Here is a 26,037-nt window from a genome sequence, read left to right on the forward strand (position 1 = left end):
TTCCAATACATGAGATGCGTTTTTTATTCAAGTAAAAACTCGGAGAAATGAAGATCGACAACAAACAATAGACAGGAACAAAATATTACGCACTACTTTTTAGCTTTCTCCTTTTCCTCGTCGGTCATAAAAATAGTGATCGGATAAGATTTCCCGATTCCCACAGGTCCCTTGAAATAAATCTTCTTTCTATCACGATCTTCAATACTCATCTCAACCGTTGGCACCCAAAGAAACAATTGCTTACCCTTAATACCACTTATTTTCTTCATTTTACCTGTCGAGATATAATATAATTAAATAATATAAAAATATAATTAAATAATCGCGAAACTTTTAACATTTTATATATACCTTTCTCAACATATGCAGTGACCTCAGTTCCGTAGCTAACGAGTGTTTTCGTCTCAGTAAAATAATGCTCGTAAGGGGCTTTTTGTTTCATCCATGCAAATCCAGTTTTGCAAACATAGCCAAATTCTTCGAGTTCTTTAAGTGGTAGCAACCCTTTTGGAAATCCCGAGTCTAGCAGGAGCTTTACAATTCGACGATAGCATTCTTCAGCTCCATATGAAATTTCTGCTCCTGCACGTTCATCTTCATGAATCGATTTTTGCATACCACTAGACATAATATAATAATATTGATTTTTTCAAATGATTTATCGTATGATCACTCAATTGCAATAGAGGGTTATGGTATTTGGAGTTTAAATAAATAGAATAGCTATAGAAAGAGCTGGCTAGAACATTAAATTAAAAGTGTATATATGGTCCAGTCCATGTTTCAAATGTGACAAATTACTTGGATGACATTTTTTTTAGTTAGAACCGAAGAATGCAAAGATATGGTGGAGATTAAAATTGCTACCGTAGCACACTTGAAGCCCACATCTATATACCAATCTCTAGTATAATTGGCAAAAAGGAGACCTAATAAATTAATTGGCATTAACTAGCCAATTAATAAAAAGTCATGCCTCTTTTTTTTTTTTTAAAAACTTCATGAAAATCCGCAGCCGCTACATCCTCTGTCCTTTGGGTGAGCACTGTGTAAATCCCTCACTATGCAATAGCTCGCAAACCACAGAGGAGATGTAAATTGCACTAGGTATACCCCGTGCGACGAGCTCGATTGAAAAGACATTAGAGGTGAATCAAACCCGCGACCTCTGCTATGGGAAGTACCCCTCAAACCAACTGAACCACACCCCTTGGGGGGCAGTTATGCCTCTTTTAAGGGATAAGAATATACACGTATTTAATTTATCCTAAATTCAATTGCTTTCCACTTTTTATAAGGTTCTGTCAACTGCAAACTTTTGAATAATCATAAAATTGAGAGGAAAAATGAAAGAAAGATAGAGATTTAATCAATACATATATTGATTAAGATGGATTCGTTCAGATTATTGCATGTGATAAAATTGAAAGTTTCAAAAGGCAATCTTCAAAATCAGAATCACTACCCACACTATTATCAACTTTTCTTCAATAGTTTTTCTTACCCATTACTTTTCACAACATAGATAGGAACGCAACACCAATCTTCTATTAAATTGTGTAAAAATTACGACCTTAATTTGCGTGAGAAAAACTTAAAAATAGATTAGTTTTTTGTTAAAATAAGACAAGTAAAAAATACGTAAAAGGAAATGGAAGATTTTGTGGGTTCGAGCTGAAGTGAATCACGGTTAATGAAGAGATTGTAAGAAGAAAATGAGAAAGAAAAAGGGGAAAAGAACAAGTAAAGCACGATTATTGTTGAAAGTAATTTTGGAAAACAAGTACTAATAAAATATGTTGAAGTAGGAAAGAGAAAATATTTAATAATTTTTAAAGAGAAGAGGGAGAAAATAGTTTTGGCCAAAAAAGTTAATTTGGCTATTTGATCTCAAGTTTAGAAGGTTTGGCTACGTACATTTTGGCAATTTGAACTTTATGTTACTACATTATATTGTGCCAATTTTCTTTTGCTAGGGGTTCATTCGACACACTCGACGTATTTGTACTTGACTAAAATTACTTTTATTGTATATATAAGAGATGTTGAATCTTATTCGATTATTTTATTTTTTTCAAATTTTGAATCTTCGTAGTGGAAATTCTAGCTCTACCGTAAGCAAAAACAGTAACAAGCATTATTGTCAGTGTGAAAAAGAATTATCTCTAAAGACAACTGTTAGTGTGATATTATAGTACGATGGAAAAATTAAATTAAAAAAATGATCAATATATAATGATCTCTTGAGTATTTTACTCGGAATTACTAGCTAATGTAACAATTTTTACTATTTATAGTGGATTATTTTGTTCTTTGGACTATGAGTTTTTATTCAGAGGATTTTTGATTTATCAACATTTTGAGTGTGTTTGGTATGATGGAAAATGTTTTCCTATTTTTCCTTATTTGGTTGAAAAATATTTTTCACAACAATTCATTTTTCTCAATTTGAGGGAAAATGACTTCCCTCATGGGCCAAGAGAAGTCATTTTTCAGAAAATGACAAATGTGACTTATGATCCACCCCCATCCCTCTTCTCCACCCCAACAACACTCATATTCACATGACTCAAAAAATTTATATTTCTCAAAAATTTACATTACTCGAAAATATTTTTCACTGTGTTTTGTTTCAATTTTTCACTGCTCGAAATAAAAAATAGTGAAGCCCAAGTTTTTTCCATTTTCAATGTTCGTTGAATGTATTGTTATTTTTATATGCATAGAGGAAGACTTACCTATGTTACTTTTGCTAATTACATATTTCATTTTGTCATCGATGTAACTTGTTTCACGAGATTGAATAAGCTTGTCGTTCTGTTATATTTCTATTGATTGTAGTATCTTGAGATTGTCCTGACAAAATATTGAAAAGTGTTTCCTATATTTGTTAATTAATAGTTGCTTAAATTTAGTGATTGTAATATTTTAGTATTTGATATTAATATTATTTGTTATGCTTTACGAATTGTTGAGTTGCGAGAGACATTGATATACTAGTTAACAGTTAGTAGTATTTTCTAAAAAAAAAAAAAATTTCACTCACCAATCAAACATTAGAAAATATTTTTCTAAGAAATAGTCTCTACTTACCAACCAAACACCATAAAATATTTTTCGAAAAATATTTTTCACTCACCAACCAAACATGAGAAAATAAATAGAAAACCAACTTATTTTCCATAAAAACATTTTTCAATAAAACATTTTCCATGGAAAGTATTTTCCATCATACCACACACACCCAAATCTTTGGTGTACTTGGTACTCTTTTTATCACCGTTGATTATTCTATCTTAGACTTAAATATTTTCTTTTATTGTTACACGATGTTAAATTAATCAGAAATGAGGGCAAAGTTTTTTCTTTTGGTTTCTCATATGGTATTTGGTATTCGCATTACTTTTCTGAAAAATTCAAATTTACTCTACATAAAATTCGTTAAAGAATTGAAGGAGAAAAACCTATATGTATTCTGCAAGTTTAGCAGCAAACTTCTGATCAATCAATGTCAGATTCAAGATTTAAGTTTTATAAAGTATAAGAATTCAACATTTAAGATTCGTAGTATTGAACTATGATATCTTTAAGAAAATTCTAAGCTCATATCTACTACTCTCTCCATTTCAGAATAAATGAATTGTTGAGGTATTTATTGATGTTTTAAAATAAGTAAATCATTGAATTTTTTTCCTAAATTACCCTTATGATTTGACAAGCAAAAGAGACTGCAACGTTTTCTTTTTTTTTTTTGGGTAAAAGAGACTTCAAGGGTAAAAATAAAAATTTATATTAAATTTATGTCTTTGTTGCTTTTTTCTTAATCCGTGTGCCAAAATTCAACAATTTATTTATTTCAAAACGGAGGGAGTATTTTATTTCATTTTTATTACTTTTTACCCATAAATTTATACTTGTATCCAAATGACTTTATTGTGAAGAAAAATCAATAAAAATAAATACTAAAATGACTTTAATAAAGGTAAACCCGTAAACACAACAAAGTCTTTTCTTATTTTAAAAACTTTGTGCTCGATCAAACTATGCCACATAAATTAAAACGAATGAAGTAATCTCTCGTCCATCTTTACTTATCCATTATATTAAAAATTGATACTCTCTCCGTCTTAAATTACCTGTCCCAAATTAAGATGACACATTGATTAAGAAAAATAATTAATAACATGCTTAGTTTACCATAATACCCCTATTAAATGATGTTTACAATTTAATTTGAAGAAAAAAATAATTAATGCAAAGGGTAAAACATGAAGAAAAAAAATTGTTTTGTCTTGATTAATGAAAAAAGACAAGTAAAATGAAAAATCAAATTAAAAAATTTGAGACGGAAGGAGTATCAAACACTACTTATAGTTTGAAAAATTAATGAATAATTTATATTTTTTATTCTTAGTTATTAGTTATGGTCATCACCTAATATATTTTTCAAACTATTAAATTTATTATATTTAAAGAATGTTGTTTCTTAATTTACGTGTCAAATTAATAGTAGAAAAGAGTAGTTAATTTAGCAATTTTCTTGTTTTAAAATGAATAATAATTTATTTTTTTTATATAAAAAAAAAGAAAATCTAGCAACAGTTACAAAAAAAGAAAAAGTAAAGACAACTTTTGGTATAGTGTGTCAGTGAAACAAAAATAACTGTCTTTTTATCTTTGGAAATCTATCATAACGTTAACATCAATGCATGTATCCACGTCATCCTAAGTACCCGAATCCATATCCGTACTCTCAACCCGTATTCGTACTGTACCTTCGTACGGGTTTCCACGTCACCACACAAACCTATTTCTCCATTCGGATCCTCCCAACCCGACCCGTTTTCATAACCCGTAACACCCTTCCTCCCTTCCCTTTGAATAATAATACTTTCTCATTTTATTAAACCGACTTTTCTTTTTAGTTCGTATCAAAGAAGATTTTTAACCATCGTCTCATTTTATGTAAGGCCCTTTCATTTTCAATCGTCCAAACAAAATTTTTGTAATTGTCTCATTTTTACAAGACACTTTTTTCTTTTTAATTCGTTCTTAAATAAGATTTTCATGATTTGTCTTATTTTACGTGATAAACTTTTCTTTTTAGTTTGTTATGTATCAATTTTTTTTATCCTCTTATTTTACGTTGCTTCCTTTTCTATTTAGTTTGTCAAAGTAATTTTTCTTTTTTTTTTACTATCTCATTTTACATTGCATCCTTTTCTATTTAATCTGCCAAAATAATTTTTTTATAATCGTCTCATTTTACATTATATTCTTTTCTATTTAATCTGTCGAAACAAAATCTTTATGATCGTCTCCTTTTAACATTCTATCTTTTTCTTTTTAGTCTATCGAAATAAGATTTTTATAGCATTTTTTTCTTCTTAATTTGTCCAAACAAAATTTTCATAATTGTCTGATTTTAAATCAATCATTTCTTCTTCATATATTTCAAACAAGATGTTCACTTATCAACTCATTTACATGACATTTTTTCTTTTTTAGTCATTCCAAATATATTTCTTTTTCAAAATCATCTCCTTTTACTTTTTACTCTATTCCTATTTTACGTTTTACACTTTCCATTTTAGTTCGTTCTAAATAAAGTTTGTATCAAAGAAGAGCTAATCATTTCGTTTTCAAAGTAGTTCACTCTCAAACGGAGATTTTGTTTTCCGATCACATTTTTGTGATTTTCCGGCGAGTCTCCGATGACCGGCGGTGGTCAGAAATGTTACTCAGTGAATCCTAACGATTACAAGCTTCTAGAAGAAGTTGGCTATGGAGCAAGTGCTACTGTTTATAGAACGATCTATTTACCTTCCAATGAAGTTGTTGCTCTTAAATGCTTGGATCTCGATCGCTGTAACAGCAATCTGGTTCGTTCTTCTTAATTAATTTCTATTTATTCAGCTGTAAATAGTTGATTTTTGAGGTTATTAAACAAAAAATTAGTTGTATATATGTTGTTTAAGTATGTTGAATTGAATTTGAATGTGAATTGACTTGATTTTTGAGGTTATTAAACCAGAAATGAGATGTATTTATGTTGTTTAAGTACGTGGAATTGAGTTTGAATGTGAATTGACTTGATTTGACTACGAGGTAGAATCGATCCTACAGTTCGAAATTCGAATAAATTTTAAAGAGTGTATCACTTGGATCTGCCTTTGAATTTTGAGCACTACTAAAAAGATAACTTTTTTCTATGGAAATTTCGCGCGGAAAAATGTTCAGTGGCTATTATTTCCTGTTTATGCAGATATATTGATTGAATTAGTGAGAAATGAAGAAAAAATAGTAGTGTTTTCCCATGAAAAAATTAGTTAGCTTTCCAGTGTTTCAATGAGAATCTGTTTTCCACCATGTGTTTTTCCAATGAGCTGGTTCAGTGGGAACTAGGTGGGAAAATCGCGTTTTGTAATGCAAATTTTCCATTCGTGATGGGAAAAGCCTCCCGTTTTCTAGTAGTGGACTCATGATTAGGAAGCTTTCTAGTGTTTCAATGAGAATCTGTCTCCAACCATGCATTTTCCAATGTGCTGTACGATGGGCAATTAGTGGGAAAATCATGTTTGTAATTCAAATTTCCATTGATACGTGGAGGGGAAAGTCGATGTTTCTATTAGTGAATTCTTGATTGGTTTGCATTTAGTCGATGTTGTGCTCTATGGATTTTGGGTAAATGGGAATAAGTATTCGGAGTGGATTTAATGTGGTTTGGGTTGCAAATTGGGTGAGATCATAGAGTTAAGTGAAGCTTTATTCTTATTGATTTGGGGGAGAATGAGGGCTAGACGTTTTCAGTATTCACTTTGTTTTTCTTCTTAGCTTTGCGAAAAAATTGGATCAATTTTGTAACGCGCCATTCTTGTAGTTTGCAAGCGCGTAAAGTAACAAGCTTCATTTTGTTAGATTTCCAAGTGGTAACTGCTAGCTGAATCATGAAATTTGCGCGGGTGTAGTTGTCGTATTAGCTATGTGCTGGCACAGATCTGCTTTCGGAATAATATATGCGTATAGAAAATGCGCTACAACCACAACTTTGGAGCAATACGACAGATTCTGAAATTCCATTTACTAAAGTCCTCTTTCGTGAGTATATGCACAAGCATATGGAAATTCCATTTATATTTTTATTTCTAATGTAGAATCTGTTCATTTTTGTGTGAAAGTTTCAATATTGTTTAAAGTTTTAAGTAAAGTGAATTTGGGTGTGCAGTAGGAGGGGGATGGGGTTAAATCACTTTGAAAGCCATTTATGGAGAAGGCGATCGAAGAAGGGGGTTGGTGGGTGTGTTTGCTTTTGCAAAATAATTTTTTTAAAGTGGTTAATTCCCTTTTTGTAATTTGTTGGACAAAAAATGCCACATGTCATCAATCCATTGTCCACCTTATTTTTAACTCAAAATTCATTGTTTAAGAATTATTTAATGCACAAATGACAAATATCCGCATTTAATTCGACACTTGACACGTCATTCATGAGTGTAACACACATTATATATTTTTGTTGATTGTAAAAAAAAGTGTCAAATTGACACATTGGGACCTTACTGCGGGTGTTTAAAATGTACAAGACTACTTACTTGAGGTGTCTTAAATGAAAAATTGTGCCAACTTTAGGTGGTTACTGTTGGGTTCCGCCTAATTGTAAACTTAAGTGATCATATGTGCTCAAGGTAATACAGTAGGGACGGAAATATACATATTCCCAAACTTGAGGTATCATTCGGATTAAAATTTCTACAAAATGCATTTTCCATCTTCAACTTCACAATATCATAACATGATTACTTGATTCTTTTTTCATGTTACCCTTTGTTTCTGGTTCGTATTCCGGCAAAATCTTTGTGCTATTATGTTTATAGTAATTACTTACCATTTCAAAAAAAGGAAAAAAATACTTGATCCTCTTTATGATATATTGCTAGTTAGCTTCTATCTACTCTACTTTCGCTGTTGACATTTTGATTCTTATCCATACTCAATTATGGAACTACAATTGGACCTTCTCCTTGTAACACTTAAAATCTATTGCTTGGTACGAAAGTGCAAAAAGGGTATGCCCTTGTTACACTTGGACAGTAATTTCTTGCAAAATTACTGCTGGTGGAATTGCTGTTTATATGTATGCATTGGCAGATAATCACTCTACCCAGGATTTTCGCCCATTCTTTTCTTGTTATGGGTGGGGAGGTTTGGAGATGTACGGGTTACAGTGTAATTGTGTGTTTATGCAAAGTATTGGAGTTGTTGATTATCCTTAGTTGGATAATGCTTTCAAATCTCTTTCGTAAAGGCAGAATCTGAAAACGAACTCCAACTGGGCTAAATTACCTTTTTTTTACAAGTTTTGTTGTTTTAAAGTTAAAACGAAGCGTGCCAAATTTCAACTTCTATTTACAACTGCAGATGAAAAGTCCTAATGAGATTGGTTTGATGCATTCTTTCATACAGAGATTTCCTTTCCATCATCTTACGAAATAGATTGCTTGATGTATGTGGTATTTAACTTTAAACTTTTGCATTCCATGTCACGACAACAGCCATATATTTTCCTTTCGAGACTTGATACCCTACCCCTACCAAAAGGAAAGAGAAGATTGTCAGATTTTCTATAACTTGAGGCGTTATACTTTTCCTTGCATTTTGGTTCTTTGTTGTTGCACACTCCTTGTGCTTTTCATTTACTGACTATCTAATTAAATAAAAAACCAATTTTGGAAAATACGCATTTTGCCTTTTTGAGTAAACTCTACGAAGGAAGTCTTCTTATGGTTTGTAGTTAGAGTATCATGTTCAAACAATCTCGTAGAAATTACAATTCTATTTTGTATTAGTTTGTTTCTATACGTTTCCGAAAACTAATTATACTTTTTCACAGGATGATATTCGCAGGGAAGCTCAAACAATGAGTTTAATCGGCCATCCAAATTTAATAAAGGCATTTTGTTCATTCGTTGTTGATCACTACCTTTGGGTGGTGATGCCCTACATGGCTGAGGGTTCTTGTCTGCACCTCATGAAGATAGCATATCCAGATGGATTTGAGGAGGCTGTTATTGGTTCTATCTTGAAAGAAACTCTTAAGGCTTTGGAATATCTCCATCAACATGGGCATATTCATCGAGATGTTAAGGTTTTTATCAGAACTAATGTTCCCTTCTGATGCCAATTCTTCAACTGCTGATGTTTGAGTTTTCTCTGACATTTGGTGTCACTCCAGGCTGGGAATATATTGCTGGACACTAATGGGGAAGTGAAGCTCGCCGACTTTGGTGTTTCTGCATGCATGTTTGATAGTGGTGATAGGCAGCGCTCTAGGAATACCTTTACAGGAACTCCATGCTGGTCAGTATATAAGCATCTACTGCTCGATTATCCATCCGTCTTTGTTTCTTTGGATGTCTTTTGTTTTTCTCATTGTATTTCAACTGACTTTGTAGGATGGCACCAGAAGTTTTGCAGCCTGGAACTGGATATGATTTCAAGTGAGTTTCTTGTCACTAACTTGGCGTTGTAGCACCACACAAGTTTTGCATACCTTGTTAAGATGTGATATTGAACATTGATTGTAAAACATTTGTGTGGATATGTCTACATTTATGATTTCAGAGAGCATTTCTGATAATTACCAGGACTGATTTACATTTTTAAGAGGCATGACTTTTTCATCATCCATTTACAGGGCTGACATTTGGTCATTTGGAATAACTGCCTTAGAGTTGGCTCATGGTCATGCACCATTTTCAAAGTACCCTCCATTGAAGGTATATAGTCATTTTCAGGAGCGTTCGAGAACAATAATTAGGTATATGGTGGATAATATGGAAAGAAAGAAACTCTAGATATTTTGAGGATAGTACTAGTCCTATTCAGAAGATTAGGACGGATCACGTTTGTCTCTTCTATTTTGGTGTAAAAAACATGCTGGAAGAAATAGGAGAAGTGTAAGTTTTCATTAGGTGCCCCCTGGCCCCTTACACTTTTGTTTGTAAAAATCACATCTCAACCTCTTTTGTAGCTGAGTTTTACTGTTAATACTAGCTTAGCTATGTGCTTGTATATGTATTTCATGAACTTAGTGGCTGTGGTTTTCCGGTGCTAGGTTCTGCTGATGACTATGAACAGTGCTCCTCCTGGACTTGATTATGACCGTGATAAGAAATTCTCAAAGGTAATTTTTTTAGTTTCCCTGGTTGGATATATTTTGATGAGATATTGCTCTAGAGTATGGTTCAGTGCTTGTTTCTTTTCATGTACGAAATCCAAAACTTTTTAATTCTTTAACAGTCCTTCAAGGAAATGGTTGCAATGTGCTTGGTGAAAGATCAAACTAAAAGGCCAACTGCTGAAAAATTGTTGAAACACATTTTTTTCAAAAAAGTTAAGCCTCCGGAGCTTTCTGTAAAGAAACTGTTCGCCGACTTACCATCGCTGTGGAAACGAGTAAAAACCCTCCAGGTATCTCATACTAGGTCTGTTCTAAGGTTTTCCATGTTTAGCATCATTTAACTTTCTCTTCATGAAACTACTGCAGGATAAAGATGCTGCACAACTAGCCTTGAAGAAAATGCCTTCATCCGAGCAGGAAGCAATATCACAGGTTTGAGGCAATTGTTTTTTTCAAGGAAGTGCTTGAAGCAATTTTAATTGATGGCATTTTGTTGTGTCATGTTGTGCTCAACTTCCCAAAAAGGGGAGATTTGCTACTTTTATGATCGTTTTCAAGCTCTGTTTAAGGTTTTCTTCAGTTACCATCTTTATTACTACACTTTACTTTAGCCAAAAGGGTCTGAAGCTGATTTTCTATTTTTTTGCTATATGTTCTTGCCTGAAATGGTTGCATATGCGCATTCTGCCGAAGCTTGGGGGAATTCTTGACATAAATAGCTAAGATTTTTTTTTTCTGGTGGTTTGCTTTTGCTGACTAGTAACTTTGGCTTATAATTTTTTAAATTCTCTATCAGTGTCACCTAAATTTGAATATAGACAAGTTGGTTGACTCCCTTGGTATTTGTTCTGTTCTAATATCTTGTGTGCTCTTTTCAGAGTGAATACCAACGAGGTGTTAGTGCCTGGAACTTTGATCTGGAGGATTTAAAGTTTCAAGCTTCAATGGTATGTACCTGAAAAGATATCGTTAAAGTGATAGAGATAATTTCAACAGTTCTTTGTGTTTTTTCCTGAACTCAGAAAAGACCGACTTCACTTTCCCTGTGGTAGGTGCAAGATGATGATGAAATATCGGAGATTAGGGAAGAAGATGAAAGCATGAAGTCTTATATGAATTACAAGGTCCTTAGCAATATTATTTTATGCAGTTTTGAGATATATCTTTTTCTTGTATTTATCAGAAAAACTTTTTGAGTTATATTTTCAAGTTATTCATCTGCAATAAATAATAATACATTCTATTACTTAGATTTGTAAGGATCTAATTTAGCTCCTAGTACCTCATGGCATGAGAATGTTTGTAAATTGGCAGGAGAATTCAGTTTCTGCTCTAAATGCTGGAAAATCATCGTTAAAACAAGATATCGTTTCCAGGTATATTACACTATTTCTTTTCAGTTATTGTAGAAAGTACCCTTTTATCTTTTTTGATCAACTAGTACCCTTTTATCTACTCCATGTTATGCAGTTACAAAGAATTGCAAGTCAGTCACTTGTAATTTATGAATTGTAGAAGATATACCGACCCCAAACCCCACTTGTGGGATTACACTGGGCTCGAAGAAATACCAAGTTGTTTGCTGAAGTGTTTTTAATGAGAAATAAGGAAATCTGATTATAGTTTGAATGTCAAGTACTAATGAGCTTGATTTCTTAAGCTTAGCAAAGTGAACTGCAAGCCAGCCACTTGTAATTACAAATCGTAGAAGAAATACCAAGTTAGTTTCTAAAGTTTTGTAGCATTAATTAGCAGTGAGGAAATTCGATCTTGGTTTGAATTTCCAAGTTCTAAAGCACTCGAGCTCTTTTAAGTTTAATAAAGTGAGTCCATAAACGATGAGCGTTTCCATTAAAAGTCTGTTCTAGGGGTTCATTTCTTAAATTGTCAAGAATAGTTATTTTTCCCAAAGCTAGCATAAGCTTGTCAGTCTCCAGGAGAAAATATAAAAAAGTTTTTTTCAGAACATTAAATATAATAGATTGGGTATCATATGAGAAACACTACCATTTTTGTATATATCATCATAAGTCAATCAATTTTTATCGAATTTTCCCTCAATACTTTCTGTTTCAGTGAGCAAGGAAGTGTTGGTGAAGTGACTTTAGCTGAATGCCAGAGAAAGAAGGGAGAAAACTTGGAATGTAATAAACTGGATTCCGACCATCAGGAGGAAGGCGGACTTAGGAAGAATTCATCAAAACCCGAGCTTCCACCCCTTACCTCAGACAAAGACGCAGTGCAAGCTAAGAGTAAATGTCAAACAGCAAAAGCTTGTCGAAGTCAGAGTGGACCACTTACGCCAGGTGTTGAGCTAAGTCATTCGGCATCAGAAAGATCTAGCAACTTTGAAAGGTCTTATACTGTTTTGTTTAATCTACTGTATAATGTTTTGCGCCAAGGCAATTTGAAATCTGATGATTCAGGAACAAATAGTTGTTTCTATCAGTTCATGTGATCAGCTGTTATGCTGAATGAAATTTATCAAAATTACCTTGCACCTGAAGTTCTCCGAACAATAAGCTCGAAATTGTCAGTTATATTTTGAAATTAAAAAAATAAGAATACCAACAGATAAGAATTCACAGTCTATGTTTAGTGCTTTGGTAACTTCTTATCGAGGCTGATCTTGAGACTAGGGATTAGTTCAATAGGATTTTATCCGTTGTGTTTACTCACTGGTTTTTGCATAGCGAAGTATGATAAATTGTTAATTTGTTGGGCCAATGGTATTAGATGAATTTTATTTTCACCTTTTGCTACGTTTTATTTATATGAGAACCTTGCTTCATGTAACTTGTGCTTGTGCAACAGAAGTAAGGTTGAAAACCAACAAGTGGAAAAAACTCATCAAGTACGAAAAGCACCCAGCTTTAGTGGCCCTCTAATGCTTCCAAACCGAGCTTCAGCAAATAGTAAATCAGCACCAATTAACTCATCTGGGGGTAATAATGCATTTCACACAAGTTCTTTTACTAAAATTATTTTATTGTGTATTGTAGCGGTAGTCTGTGTCCAGTCACATGTCAACTGAAGCTGGACTTTGCTTTCTGCTAATAATTATTATTTCCTCTCCAGGATTCAAAGATTCTTTGGATGACAAGTCCGTGGCCAACTTGGTTCAAATAAAAGGGAGGTTTTCTGTAACATCAGAAAATGTAGATTTCCTGAAGGTATGTCATTTCTGTTAAAACAATATTTATGCTAGGATATTGCATCATGTACAGTTCCTCAGCAATTTTGTCAAGTAAGATGTGTAGTATTGTCTTTTATTTTAACAAAGGAAAATCTACTTTCCGTGCTATCTTTGACGTAAGATCCATGTGAACCCAGGGGTCACAATTGAGGAAGACTGCAAGTGTTGGAGACTGGATATTGGAATCTAAACTGATGGTTTGTGAATTGGTCCTTTCTTTAGAAACCGCAGCTAATTGATATGAGAAAATAAAGAACTTCCCTTCCCCATATCAAAGCTCTTTTTTGCTTAAACAAGTTAAAACAAAATAGAAGAAGAAAAAGAATTAATGGATCTAATGGTGTGATTATTGAAAGAATTAATGGATCTAATGGTGTGATTATTGCTCATCAATTTTCAGCCTCCCAGTCGAATACCAAAGGAGCTTGCCCTTGATAATATTCCTGCCTCAGTTCTGATGCCTCACCTGCAAAATCTTTTGCAACAGACATCAATCCAACAGGTAATGTTTCAAGTTTATGGTAGGAATATAAGACTACTTCCTCACTAGGCCTTCCCTTTAATTAAGAAAACAGAAGAATAAGAAGTCCCTTGTCCATTTTTGTTTTTGCTTTTTTGGTCTTATGATTTCTACTGTTTGTATTACTAGGACCTAATCGTGAATCTGTTGAGTAGCTTGCAACTATCTGAGGCAGGAGATGGTGAGTAAACATCTAAAGATATGTCTGATCTTATTGAGTAGAGATCATGTGTTCTGATGGCAATATGGCCTCTGCAATAATCTTAATTTCTTGGTTTATCTCAGGTTCGCAACATGGAAAATCATCTCCACAGAGTGTTGCAGAGAATAATGGAAGTGTAAGTACATATGTCTGCATTTTACAATATGCTTTTCAGAAGATTTTGTAGAATCTGTGCGCCCTTTAAAACTGAAAACGCTGAAATTGACTTCTTTTAAGTTAATTAAAGCTCATGCTTAAGATTTTCCATCTCATGTCGCAGTACAGCAACACTATCCAGTAGTAGTTCTCTCCTAAAAACTTTGTTTTCTAGATACGTCTTATCTCGTGCTTTTAAACTGTATTCCCATGAACATACCCAAGGATAACACTAAGCTACTAAATGTTTGGAGAAATTTCACTCACGACGTATACTATTCAATGCAACAAACTGCCTGGTAATTTGTCAGGTGTGACTCGTACTATCTTTCCCGCCCTTGTCATCTTATTCGAGTTGTTTTACCCCTTGAAGTATTCATTTTAAGTACCTTTGAAGTAGTTCATTTATTGTCACATTCATTTTCGTCAAGATTTCAGAGTTTCATCTATTTTACAGGTTGATGCAGCTGTTTCTGAGAGGGAGCGGTTTCTGCTACTCAAAATATCTGAGCTTCAAGCTAGGTGAGCTAGCTGTGGACTCTAGGGGTGGGCGTTCTGTCGGTTCGGTCTGATTGTTTAATATCGGTTCGGTTTATTGGTTTTCGAATTGACAAAAATGACATCCATAACCAAACCGAAATAAATTCGGTTTGGTTCGGTTTTTACAAATTCGGTTCGGTTATTTCGGATTTTTATTTCGGTTTGAAATATTAAAGTAGTTAGCCTTTTTTTTTTCATAACTGAGCATTTAGAATTGATGGGCTTTTTTAGAAAAATTATTTTTTTCAAACCTGTTTTTCATTCCCAAATATAAATAACTATAAATAAATGAAACGAAATGAAATTATCATAAGCTTAACATAATACATAACGTCATTAATCATTACATATAATATAACTTTGCATAAATAATCTACAAAACAACACAAAACTCATAAAAATAGTTCATGAAACAACATACTTTCTGCATAAATAGTTCATAAAATAGTCCAAAGTCACCAAAATAGTCCATAAGATATTTGAGTCACTAAAACAATCCATATAATATTATATATATATATATATATAATAAAATATATATATTATTTATTTACTTATAAAATTTCGGTTTTTCGGTTTAACCGGATTTTTTTTAAAAAACCGAAAACCGAACCGAAAAATCGAAATTTTAAAATTACAAACCGAATCCGATCCGAAAAACCGAAAAATCAAAACCAAAATTAAATTTCGGTTTGATTTTTTGGTTTTTTCGGTTTAAACCAAAATATGCCCACCCCTAGTGGACTCAGATTACTTTGCCGTCATGCTTCTACAGACCTTTGCTTAAAACCATCTTACCTCAATTGTGCAGGATGAGTAGCTTGACAGATGAATTAACTAATGAAAAGCTTAAATATATGCAGGTGAATACCTATTCGATTTCTTTTATGCTAATATATCTGTTTCCAACATAATTTAATTCATGGAAAATAAACTTCAATCACAAATAAAAATATGAAAAAACAATAGTTTTATTGATAAACGATGTGGGTACAAATCTGTTCCTCCCTTGATTCTTCTCTCTTGATTTTCTTCGTAATTCGAGGTTCGTCAATAGCATATTTCTCGAATGTATGAAGATTTGGATATGAATTTCTCCGTAATTCAAGGGCCGTTAGTGGCGTATTTTTCGAACGGAGGAACATTTGGATTTGATCTCCATGAAAGAAGAGTTTATCTTCTTGATGTATTTGATTATCAAGAAGAGAGAGTTTTGATCTTTATGAATATCTCATGAATTTATTGGGACTTTTCAGATCTTTGATCTCTTTGTAAATATCTCGTGAATTTGTGGGATACTAAGGATATTTGGCCCCTTTATATCGGCGTAATTTAGGTTTTAGGTTGAGTAGCCATCAAGCTAGATTTAGGGTGAACTTTAACCAAAATTGAAAGTCCACAAAATTTCAATGTATAGAATATCATCTAACTTTTCGAGTGCATTCAAAAGATTGAAATAAACTACAAGAAGTAAATTCCATCACGGTTTGGATTTCCAATTGCTTCCTCTCTCCACAAACCTCCAAATAAAAAGTTGAATGAAAAATTTCTTCACAGTATCTTATTTGCGGTTGTCATTTCATAACATGATTTTCTACTGCTGCCATACCAGTTGCAACAGCGGCTAAATTCCATGTCGTCAAGTCAGGGGGAAGATTGGGACAGGAGAGAATCGTAATCTTGATGCTGAAAGATCACTTTGAAGTATAAACAACATGTACATTCAGGTTTCCGTTTGATGTTTACTGCTGCCAGAGTTTTGACTTCTTTTATCCAAGTTGAACGCGTAATTCAGACACATTTTTTTTTTTTTGGTTGTGTAGATCGAGTTATATATAGGACGGAGCAGAGTTCACTATTCGTGTGGCCGGAAAAAACTCATCGATGAATAGAAGCTCAATGTGGAGTAATCCAGCTCCAATGGATGAATACACAAAATCATTAGTTTGTATAGCATTTCTTTATTTATTTGGCAAGTGCTAGCTGAAATCCATGTCTCCAGTACCAGAGGTTTATTTTCTTCATTACTTACATAAAATCGTAATTACAAAAATCTCTTTTTTTACCGTTTCTCTACATAACTCAATATTCCAATTCCTACGCTTAATGCTTGCACAAAATCCAGGAACTTCAATCAAGTTCAAATTTACACACGTTTGCTCAACGTTAACTTTCAACTTACTAACAAACTCCATTAACATTCTTCTTCAATTTTATTTTGGAGGTTAGTAAAATTTTTCAATTTTTTCAACTTTACTAAATCAAAAAAGGGCCATTGGTACAAGTTAAAAAAAGGTCGTCGGTGAATTTTTAAGTAAGAAAAAAAAAAAGAAGATACATTACAACCTCGTCTTTCTAAGATACAGTGTTTTATGTCTGAATTTGTTTATTTTTTACAATTTTCGTGAAATCATCCATTATAAAGAATTTTTTTTTTTTTTAATCTTCGATGATATTTCATTACCGATGACATGACCCTAGATAGAAAGTTATGGAGAAGGCGGATTAGGGTAGAAAGTTATTATGAGTTCAGGTTGTGATATCTTTTGTTGTATTACTTGGTGTATTTAAGAATATACTGGATATGTTGTTGTTGATGATGGTGATATTTTATTATTTTAATAAAGGCCAATTTAAAATTTCACTTTTATAAGATATTATATCAAAAGAATTTTAAGACTAGGTGATTGTTAGTTTTAGCATACAATTTGAACTCAACTAGTAAAGTAGGTCTACTATACTATATATATCCTATTCAGATCAATCAACCCAACACTTTTGACACCAAAATGTCAACCATGCCAACTCTTTCTTCCCTTTCTTCTTCTTCATCTCTTTTAACTCTTCGTAGATCCTTAACTTCCACTTTCCCAAATTACCCTTCCTCCCATCCATTATTCCCCAAATTCCCAAAACCCTTAACCCTAAAAACCCTAATCCCCAATTTCAAATTCTCCTCCGCCGTCACCACCACCGCCGCCGCCGCCACCAAAACCCCCAAATCCCTCAAAACTCGGCTCAAAAATAACGAAACTCTCTACGGCATCTTCCTCCTCAGCTTCTCCCCTACCATCGCCGAAATCGCCGGACTTTCCGGGTACGATTTCGCCGTTGTTGATATGGAGCACGGCCCCGGAGGTATCTCCGATGCATTAAATTGTCTACGCGCATTAGCGGTTAGTGGTACTCCAGCAATTCTACGTGTTCCGGAATCTTCCGAACCTTGGGCTAAGAAAGCACTCGATCTCGGCCCGGATGGGATTATGTTTCCAATGATAGACAGCCCGAAATCAGCCCGAAAAGCGGTGTCATACTGTCGCTTCCCGCCTAATGGAATACGAGGATCAGCTCATACAGTTGTTCGAGCTTCGGGGTATGGAATTGATGAAGGGTATTTGAGTAATTACGCCGATGAGCTATTGATAATGTGTCAAGTGGAGAGCGTTGAAGGGGTGAAGAAGATTGAAGAAATCGCGGAAGTTGAAGGGCTTGATTGTATTCAAATGGGACCATTGGATTTGAGTGCGAGTTTAGGGTATTTATGGGATCCAGGGAATAAGAAGGTCAGGGAGATGATGAATGTAGCTGAAAAGGGAGTGTTGAAGAAGAAACCAAACAACGGCGGGGCGTATTTATCTGGATTTGCAATGCCACATGATAGTCCTGAGAATTTGAAATCGAGAGGGTATCATATGGTTTCGGGAGCAGTTGATGTTGCGATGTTTAGGAATGCGGCCGTGGAGGACGTGAAGAAGTTCAAAAAGTGTTTGGTTGAAGGAGCTGACGATCAGAAAGATGATAAAGATGGTGATGAGAAGTACTGGAGTGAGTAAAATTCGAACTTTGTTAGATTTCGTGGTAGATTTTCGAAGTGTTTTGTTATGCTTTTTGTTGATTATGAGTCTTGTGATTAGTGTCAAAGTTTCGAATTTGAGTAAAAATTCGAACTTTGTTAGATTTCGTGGTAGATTTTCTAAGTGTTTTGTTATGCTTTTTGTTGATTATGAGTCTTGTGATTAGTGTCAAAGTTTTGAATTTGAGCTACTTATGCAATAGAGCCTTTTTTCTTCGTTTTGAGCAAAACTTTGATTGATTGTTTAGCTGATTTTTCGTTGTTAGTTGCTATATTTTCTTCACTGTTTCTGTCTTCTTTGTACGTGGATTTGCTGCACTTGAGCCAAGTTTCTTAGTGGTAAGGTATGCGTACACTATACCCTCTCCAGACCTCACTTGTGGGATTTCACTGAGTATGTTGTATTAATTGTTGAAAATTGAAATCAGATGACTTGTTAGGTAGTCTAATTCTAGGTCCTCGTTGGAGAATTTTCGGTATGTTGATCAGTCTCAGCATGATAGGTTGCATCTTTTTTATACTAATGTATATTACTTTAGAAGAAGGGGAGCCTTGGAGTAACCGGTAAAATTGATGCCATAAGGTCACGAGTTCAAGCCTTGGAAACAGCCTCTGGTAGAAATGCAAGGTGAGGCTGCATACAATACACCCTTGTGGTGGAGCCCTTCCCTGGATACCGCGCATAGCGGTAGCTTTAGTGCACCGAGCTGTCCGTTTTTTTTTTAGTACTTTAGAACAGCTGCCGTGGAAGATTATGAAGTTCTATATGACTATGGTGTGATTTGAATGTGATAATCATCAAAAGGATCGTAAAGTTGGTGAACAGAAATACTGAAGTGAACAATTTTTCAAAAAAATTGTGTTAGTAACACCAAAAGCTCTAATTATTGCTTCACTAGGTTGTTTGACATGGACCCGCCATCCACCATCACCCGCTCCACACACGGTCGGGGATCGGGGTGCCGCTTGTCGATTTTTGATTCAAATCACGGCCACACCTCGGGCCAACACAGACAACCGTGGGCTAACAACCACCGATTTGAAAGAGTATGCAGAAGTTTTTATAAAGATATATGAGCAAAATACTAAAAATTGAGACTTTTTCTTCGATTCTTGGTGTGCATTATCCTATGAGTTGAGGGGTGATTCCATGCGTCCAAATGGTTTTCAATGAAGTTTCTTTGCTCACCCCTAACGACCTATTAAATGAATCGTGTTGATTTGGAGCGTCTGCAGATGTCTTTTTAAAAATATATGAGAAAGATACTTACAATTAAGATTTTTTTTAATTCTTAGTGTGCGTTAGGCTATGAATTGAGGGGTGAGTGCGGGCATCCAAATGGTTTTGGGTGAAACTTCTTGGGCGCACCGCTGATGACCAATTAAATAGATCATGTTGATTTGAAGGGGTCTGCGGAGTTTAGTTTTTTTTTTTTTTTTTTTTTTTTTTTTTTTTTTTTATTAATTATAGCAAAATAATTAAAATTTAAATTTTTTTTTCTTCGATTCATTTTGCGTGTGTGTATTAGCCTATGAATTGAGGGGTGAGTGCGGGCGCCCAAATAGTTTTGGTGAAACTTCTTGAACACACCCAAGACGACCTATTAAATAGATCGTGTTAATTTGGAGGGGTCCGTAGAGGTATTTCTTTCCAAAAGATATACAGCAAAATACTAAAAATTGAGATTAAATATACTGTGTTAATTTGAAGGGACGTGCAAAAGTTTTATTAAATATATATGAGATTAGTACTAAAAATTGATGTTCTTATTTTTTTTTTTTTTTTTAATTTTTTGCGTGTATTAACCTATGGATTGATGGTTGCTGCGAGCATACGGATGTGTTTTGGGTGAATACGACCTATTAAATGGATCTTGTTAAATTTTAAAAATTCTATTTAAAACATTGAAATTGACATTCACATTTGCCTTCCCTCACGATTTTTTGAGCTAAAGAAGAATGAAAATTACATATCGAATTAAGGAAAAGTGTCAATAGCATGGGATGAAAGCCATTCTTTTAGAAAATTGGCCCGACCAAAATGCCTATCGTTAACAATCCTAATCGAGGTACGAAAGTCGTTCATTATAAATAAAGATTATGTAAGATTAAAAGGTCAACCAAAAATAGGAAGTAAAAGGAGATAGAAAAAAGTAGTTGTAAATTGGTGAAAGTTTAAACCTTCATAACTTTGCGCTCAAATATCCGTTTGAGGCAATTTTTTTTTTGAATTTGCGTATTTTTTTGAGATCTATGTGGACAAACTGCCACAAGGCGGTTTGGTCGAGCCAATTTTCCCAAAACAGCCTTTTATACCATTCATTCGGCACTATTCCCCAATTCGGTACGCAATTTTCATTCTTCTTTAGGCAAAAATTTGATGAAAAGTACATGATTTAAAGATAAAAATAGCATGGTAAGGCGGATGTGAATGTCAATTTCGATATTTGAAAGTCAATTTTCTAAAATTCAGTGTGCTATGGCCCACAGTTTTTAGGGTTGGCTCAGGGGCTGAGCGTGATTTTGGTCGAAAATCAACCAGGCTGCCCCAGGCAGGCTGGGGAACGGCCTAGTGTTTGCCTTTATGATTTTCGTGATGGTTTGGGTGGTCAAACGGATGAAAGGGCGCGAATGGGCCATTTTGGGGCCAAATCGGTGTGCTATAGCCCATGATTTTTTGGGTGGGCCTGGGGACCAGGCGTGATTTTGGCTGAAAATCGATCGGGCTTCCCTAGGCAGGTTGGGGAGCGGCCTAGTATGGGCCTTTATGGTTTTCGTGGCGGTTTAGATGGTCAAACGAGCGAAACAATGCCAATGGGCCATTTTGGGGCCGAATCGATGTGCGAAAGCCCACAGTTTTTTGGGTGGGCCCAGGTGCCTGGCGTGATTTTGGTCGAAAATTGATCGGGTTGCCCCAGGCAGGCTGAGGAGCGACCTACTGTGGGCCTTTATTATTTTGGTGGCGATTTAGGTGGTCAAACGGGCGAAACGGTGCGAACGGGCCGTTTTGGGGCCAAATCGGTGTGCTATAGCCAATGGTTTTTGGGGTGGACCCAGGGGTCGATCGTGATTTTATTCGAAAATTGATCGTACTTCCCCATGCAGTCTGGGGAGCGGCCTAGTGTGGGCCTTTATGGTTTTCGTGGAGGTTTGTGTGGTCAAACGGAAGAAATGACGTGAATGGGCCGTTTTGGGGCCAAATAGGTGTGCTATATCCCATGGTTTTTGGGGTGGGCTCGGGGACCGGGCGTAATTTTGGCCAAAAATCGATCGGGTTGCCCCAAGCAGGCTGGGCAGTAGCCTAGTGTGGGCCATTATGGTTTTCGTGACGGTTTGGATGGTTAAACGGGCGAAGCAACATGAACGGGCCATTTTGGGGCTAAATTGGTAAGCTACGCCCTGTCATAGCTCACGATTTCAGGGGCGGGCCTGGTGTCCGGGCGTGCTGTGGGATGAAAATCGATCGGGGCGTGCCAGAGAGGTTGGAAATTATCCTAATGTGGTCTGTTTAAATTTTCGTGGCCATTTGGGTGGACAAACGAGCGAAAGCCTACGGTTTCAAGGGTGGGCTCGGGGTCCGGGCGTGGTGTAGGCCAAAAATTGATGGGGGCGTGTCAGGGAGGTTGGGGATCGTCTCAGTGTGGTCCGTTTAATTTATTGTGGCCATTTAGGTGGACAAACGGGCGAAACAATGCAAACGGGGCATTTTTGGGCCAAATTGGTATGCTATAGCCTACAGTTTTGGCGGTGGGCCTAGGGTTTGGGCGTGGTGTGGTCCGAAAATTGACGGGGGCGTGCTAAGGAGGTTGGGAATCGTCCCAATGTGGTTCGTTTAATTTATCGTGGCCATTTGGGTGAACAAACGGGTGAAACGGTGCGAATGGGCCATTTTCAGGACAAATCGGTGTGCTATAGCCCACAGATTTGGGGGTAGGCCCGGGGTCCGGGCGTGGTGTGGGCCAAAAATCAACGGGGGCGTGCCAGGAAGGTTGGGGATCATCCTAGTGTAGTCCGTTTAATTTATCGTGGCCATTTGGGTCGACAAACGGGTGAAAATGCGCGAACGAGACATTTTTAAATCAAATCGGTGTGCTATAGCCCATGGTTTCGGGGGTGGGCTCAGGGTCCGGGCGTGGTGTGGGCCGAAAATCGACGGGGGTGCGCTAGGGAGGTTGGGGATCGTCCCAGTGTGCTCCGTTTAATTTATCGTGGCCATTTGGGTGTACAAACGGGCGAAACGGCAAGAACGGAATGTTTTCGAGCCAAATTCGTGTGCTATAGCCCACAGTTTTGGGGGTGGGGCCGGGATCCTGGCATAGTGCGGGCAAAAAATTGATGGGGCCATGCTAGGGAGGTTGGGGATCGTCCTAATGTGGTCCGTTTAATTTATCGTGGCTATTTGGGTGGACAAACCAGCGAAACGGTGCGAACGGGGCATTTTAGGGCCAAATCGATGTGATATAGCCCACAGTTTCGGGGGTGGGCCCGGGGTTCGAGCGTTGTGTTTGCCAAAAATCGATCGGGGCGTGCCAGGGAGGTTGGGGATCGTCCCAGTGTGGTCCGTTTAATTTATCGTGGCCATTTGGGTGGATAAACAAGCGAAACGGCGGGAACGGGGCATTTTTGAGCCAAATCGGGGTGCTATAGCCCACAGTTTCGGGGGTGGGCTTGGGGTCCGGGCATGGTGCGGGCAAAAAATTGATGGGGGCGTGCTAGGGAGGTTGGGGATCGTCCTAATGTGGTCCGTTTAATTTATCGTGGCTATTTGGGTGGACAAACCAGCGAAACGGTGCGAACGGGGCATTTTAGGGCCAAATCGATGTGATATAGCCCACAGTTTCGGGGGTGGGCCCGGGGTTCGAGCGTTGTGTTTGCCAAAAATCGATCGGGGCGTGCCAGGGAGGTTGGGGATCGTCCCAGTGTGGTCCGTTTAATTTATCGTGGCCATTTGGGTGGATAAACAAGCGAAACGGCGGGAACGGGGCATTTTTGAGCCAAATCGGGGTGGTATAGCCCACAGTTTCGGTCGTGGGCTTGGGGTCCGGGCATGGTTTGTGACAAAAATCAACAGGGGCGTTCCAGAAAGGTTGGGGATCGTCCCAGTGTGGTCCGTTTAATTTATCGTGGCTATTTGGTCTGGCAAATGAGTGAAACGGCGCGAACGGGGCATTTTCGGGCCAAATCGGTGTGCTATAGCCTACGGTTTCGGGGGTGGACCCGAGGTCCGGGCGTGGTATGGGCCAAAAATCGACGGAGGCGTGCCAAGGAGGTTGGGGATCGTCCCAGTGTGGTCCACTTAATTTATTGTGGCCATTTGGGTTGACAAACGGGCGAAACGACGTGAACGAGGAGTTTTCGGGCCAAATCTGTGTGCTATAGCCCATGATTTTGGGGGTGGGCCCGGCGTTCGAGCGTGGTGTGGGCCAAAAATTGACAGGGGCGTGCTAGAAAGGTTGGGATCGTCCCAGTGTGGTCTGTTTAATTTATCATGGCCATTTGGGTGGACAAATGGGAGAAACAGCACGACGGGGCATTTTTGGGCCAAATCGGTGTGCTATAGCCAACGGTTTTGAGGGTGGACCCAGGGTTCGGGCATGGTGTAGGCCAAAAATTGATGGGGGCATGCCGGGAGGTTGGGGATAGTCCTAGTGTGGTCCGTTTAATTTATCGTGGCCATTTGGGTGGACAAATGTGCGAAACGGCGCAAACGGTGTTTTTTTGAGCCAAATCGGTGTACTATAGCCCATGGTTTCGAGGGTGGGCCTGGGGTCTGGGCGTGGTGTGGGCCTAAAATCGATGCGGGCGTGCTAGGGAGGTTGGGGATCGTCCCAATGAGGTCCGTTTAATTTATCTTGGCCATTTGGGTGGACAAACGGGTGAAACTATAGCCCATGATTTCGGGGTGAGCTAGGGGTCAGGGGGTGCTGTGGGACTAAAATAGATCGGGGCATGCCAGGGGTTTGAGGATCATCCCAGTGTTGTTCGTTTATTTATTTGAGGCCATTTGGGTGGTCAAATGCGCGAAACAATGAGAACGGGGTATTTTTGGGCCAAATCGGTCTGCTATAGCCCACGGTTTTAAGTGTGGGCCCAGTTCTGAGGGTATCGTGGGCTAAAAATTAATCGGGGCGCGCCAGGGAGGTCGGGGATCATCCCAGTGAGATCCGTTTATTTATATGAGGCCATTTGGGAGGCCAAACAGGTGAAACGACGTGAATGAGGCATTTTCGGACCAAATCGGTGTGCTATTGCCCCTGGTTTTGGGGGTTGGCCAGGGGTCCGAGGGTGTCGTGGTCCAAAAATCGACTCCGGCATTCCAGGGAGGTTGAGGATTGTCCCAGTATGGTCTGTTTATTTATTCGAGGCCATTTGGGTAGTCAAATGAGCGAAACGGCATGAATGGGGCATTTTTGAGCGAAATCGGTGTGCTATAGCCTACGATTTAAAGGATGGGCCAGAGGTGTGGGGGTGCCGTGGGCCGAAAATCGAATGGGGCGTGCCAGAGAGGTTTGGGATCATCCCAGTGTGGTTCATTTATTTATTTGAGGCCATTTGGGTGGTCAAACGGGCGAAATGGCATGAACGGGATATTTTCGAGCCAAATTGGTGTGCTATAGCCCATAGTTTTGGGGGTGGGCCAGGGGTCCGGGGGTGCCGTGGGCCAAAAATCGACTGGGGCATCCCTGGGAGGTTGGGGATCGTCCCAGTGTGGTCCATTTATTGATTCGAGGCCATTTCGGTGGTCAAACGGGCAAAATGATGCGAACAGGGCATTTTCGGGCCAAATCGGTGTGCTATAACCCACGATTTCGGGGGTGGGCCAGGGGTCCGATGGTGCCGTGGGCGAAAAATTGATTGGGGCATGCCAAGGAGGTTGGTAATTTTCCTAGTGTGATCCGTTTATCTATTCGAGGCCATTTGGGTGGTCAAACGGGCAAAACGACATGAATGGGGCCTTTTTGATCCAAATCGGTGTGGTATATAGCCCACTGTTTTGGGGGTGGGCCCGGGGTTCGGGTGTGTCGTGGGTCAAAAATCAATCGGGGCGAGCCAGGGAGGTTGGGGATTATTCTAGTGTGGTCCGTTTATTTATTCGAGGCTATTTGGATGGTCAAATGGGTAAAACGACGCGAACGAAGCATTTTTGAGCCAAATTGATGTGCTATAGCCCGTGGTTTCGGGGATCGGCCCGGGGTTCGGGGGTGCTGTTAACCCAAAATTGAATGGGGCATGTCAGGTAGGTTGGGGATCATCCCAATGTGGTTTGTTTATTTATTTGAGGCCATTTAGGAGGTGAAACTGGCAAAACGGTGCGAACAGAGACTTTTTGGGCCAAATCAGTGTCTTATAGCCTATGATTTTGGGGGACGGCTCGAGGTACGGGGGT

The 26,037-nt window shown here is 37.5% G+C and overlaps 3 protein-coding genes across 8 annotated transcripts; 2 read left to right on the forward strand and 1 right to left on the reverse strand.

Annotated features, from left to right (window-relative positions):
- On the reverse strand, nt 1-688 carry LOC107853487. The gene is made up of 2 exons (XM_016698478.2): nt 355-688; nt 1-277 (listed from the first exon to the last, which is right to left on the reverse strand). Exons 1-2 carry the CDS (start codon nt 629-631, stop codon nt 93-95), a joined length of 462 nt encoding a protein of 153 aa, XP_016553964.1. The 5' UTR covers nt 632-688; the 3' UTR covers nt 1-92.
- A 4,818-nt stretch (nt 689-5,506) lies between these two features.
- On the forward strand, nt 5,507-16,863 carry LOC107853079 (serine/threonine-protein kinase OSR1). Of its 6 annotated transcripts, none has more exons than XM_016698096.2 (22): nt 5,507-5,885; nt 8,894-9,148; nt 9,236-9,360; nt 9,456-9,500; nt 9,698-9,779; nt 10,118-10,186; nt 10,303-10,473; nt 10,550-10,615; nt 11,062-11,130; nt 11,236-11,307; nt 11,498-11,559; nt 12,260-12,538; nt 12,998-13,128; nt 13,262-13,356; nt 13,517-13,576; nt 13,780-13,881; nt 14,029-14,080; nt 14,185-14,237; nt 14,715-14,779; nt 15,609-15,660; nt 16,410-16,501; nt 16,621-16,863. In XM_016698096.2, exons 1-21 carry the CDS (start codon nt 5,718-5,720, stop codon nt 16,473-16,475), a joined length of 2,139 nt encoding a protein of 712 aa, XP_016553582.1. In that variant the 5' UTR covers nt 5,507-5,717; the 3' UTR covers nt 16,476-16,501; nt 16,621-16,863. The 6 variants fall into 6 exon arrangements, 3 of the variants coding, with proteins under 3 accessions (XP_016553582.1, XP_016553580.1, XP_016553581.1); XM_016698094.2 differs by having other exon boundaries at nt 5,508-5,885; nt 16,410-16,524; XM_016698095.2 differs by having other exon boundaries at nt 5,508-5,885; nt 16,410-16,514.
- A 228-nt stretch (nt 16,864-17,091) lies between these two features.
- On the forward strand, nt 17,092-18,880 carry LOC107853078 (2-keto-3-deoxy-L-rhamnonate aldolase). Its single transcript, XM_047402606.1, has one exon. The coding sequence runs from the start codon at nt 17,587-17,589 to the stop codon at nt 18,628-18,630; it is 1,044 nt and encodes a 347-aa protein (XP_047258562.1). The 5' UTR covers nt 17,092-17,586; the 3' UTR covers nt 18,631-18,880.
- The last annotated feature ends 7,157 nt before the right edge of the window (nt 18,881-26,037 follow it).

Source organism: Capsicum annuum, chromosome 1 (assembly GCF_002878395.1).
Source record: "Capsicum annuum cultivar UCD-10X-F1 chromosome 1, UCD10Xv1.1, whole genome shotgun sequence".
NCBI lineage: Eukaryota > Viridiplantae > Streptophyta > Magnoliopsida > Solanales > Solanaceae > Capsicum > Capsicum annuum.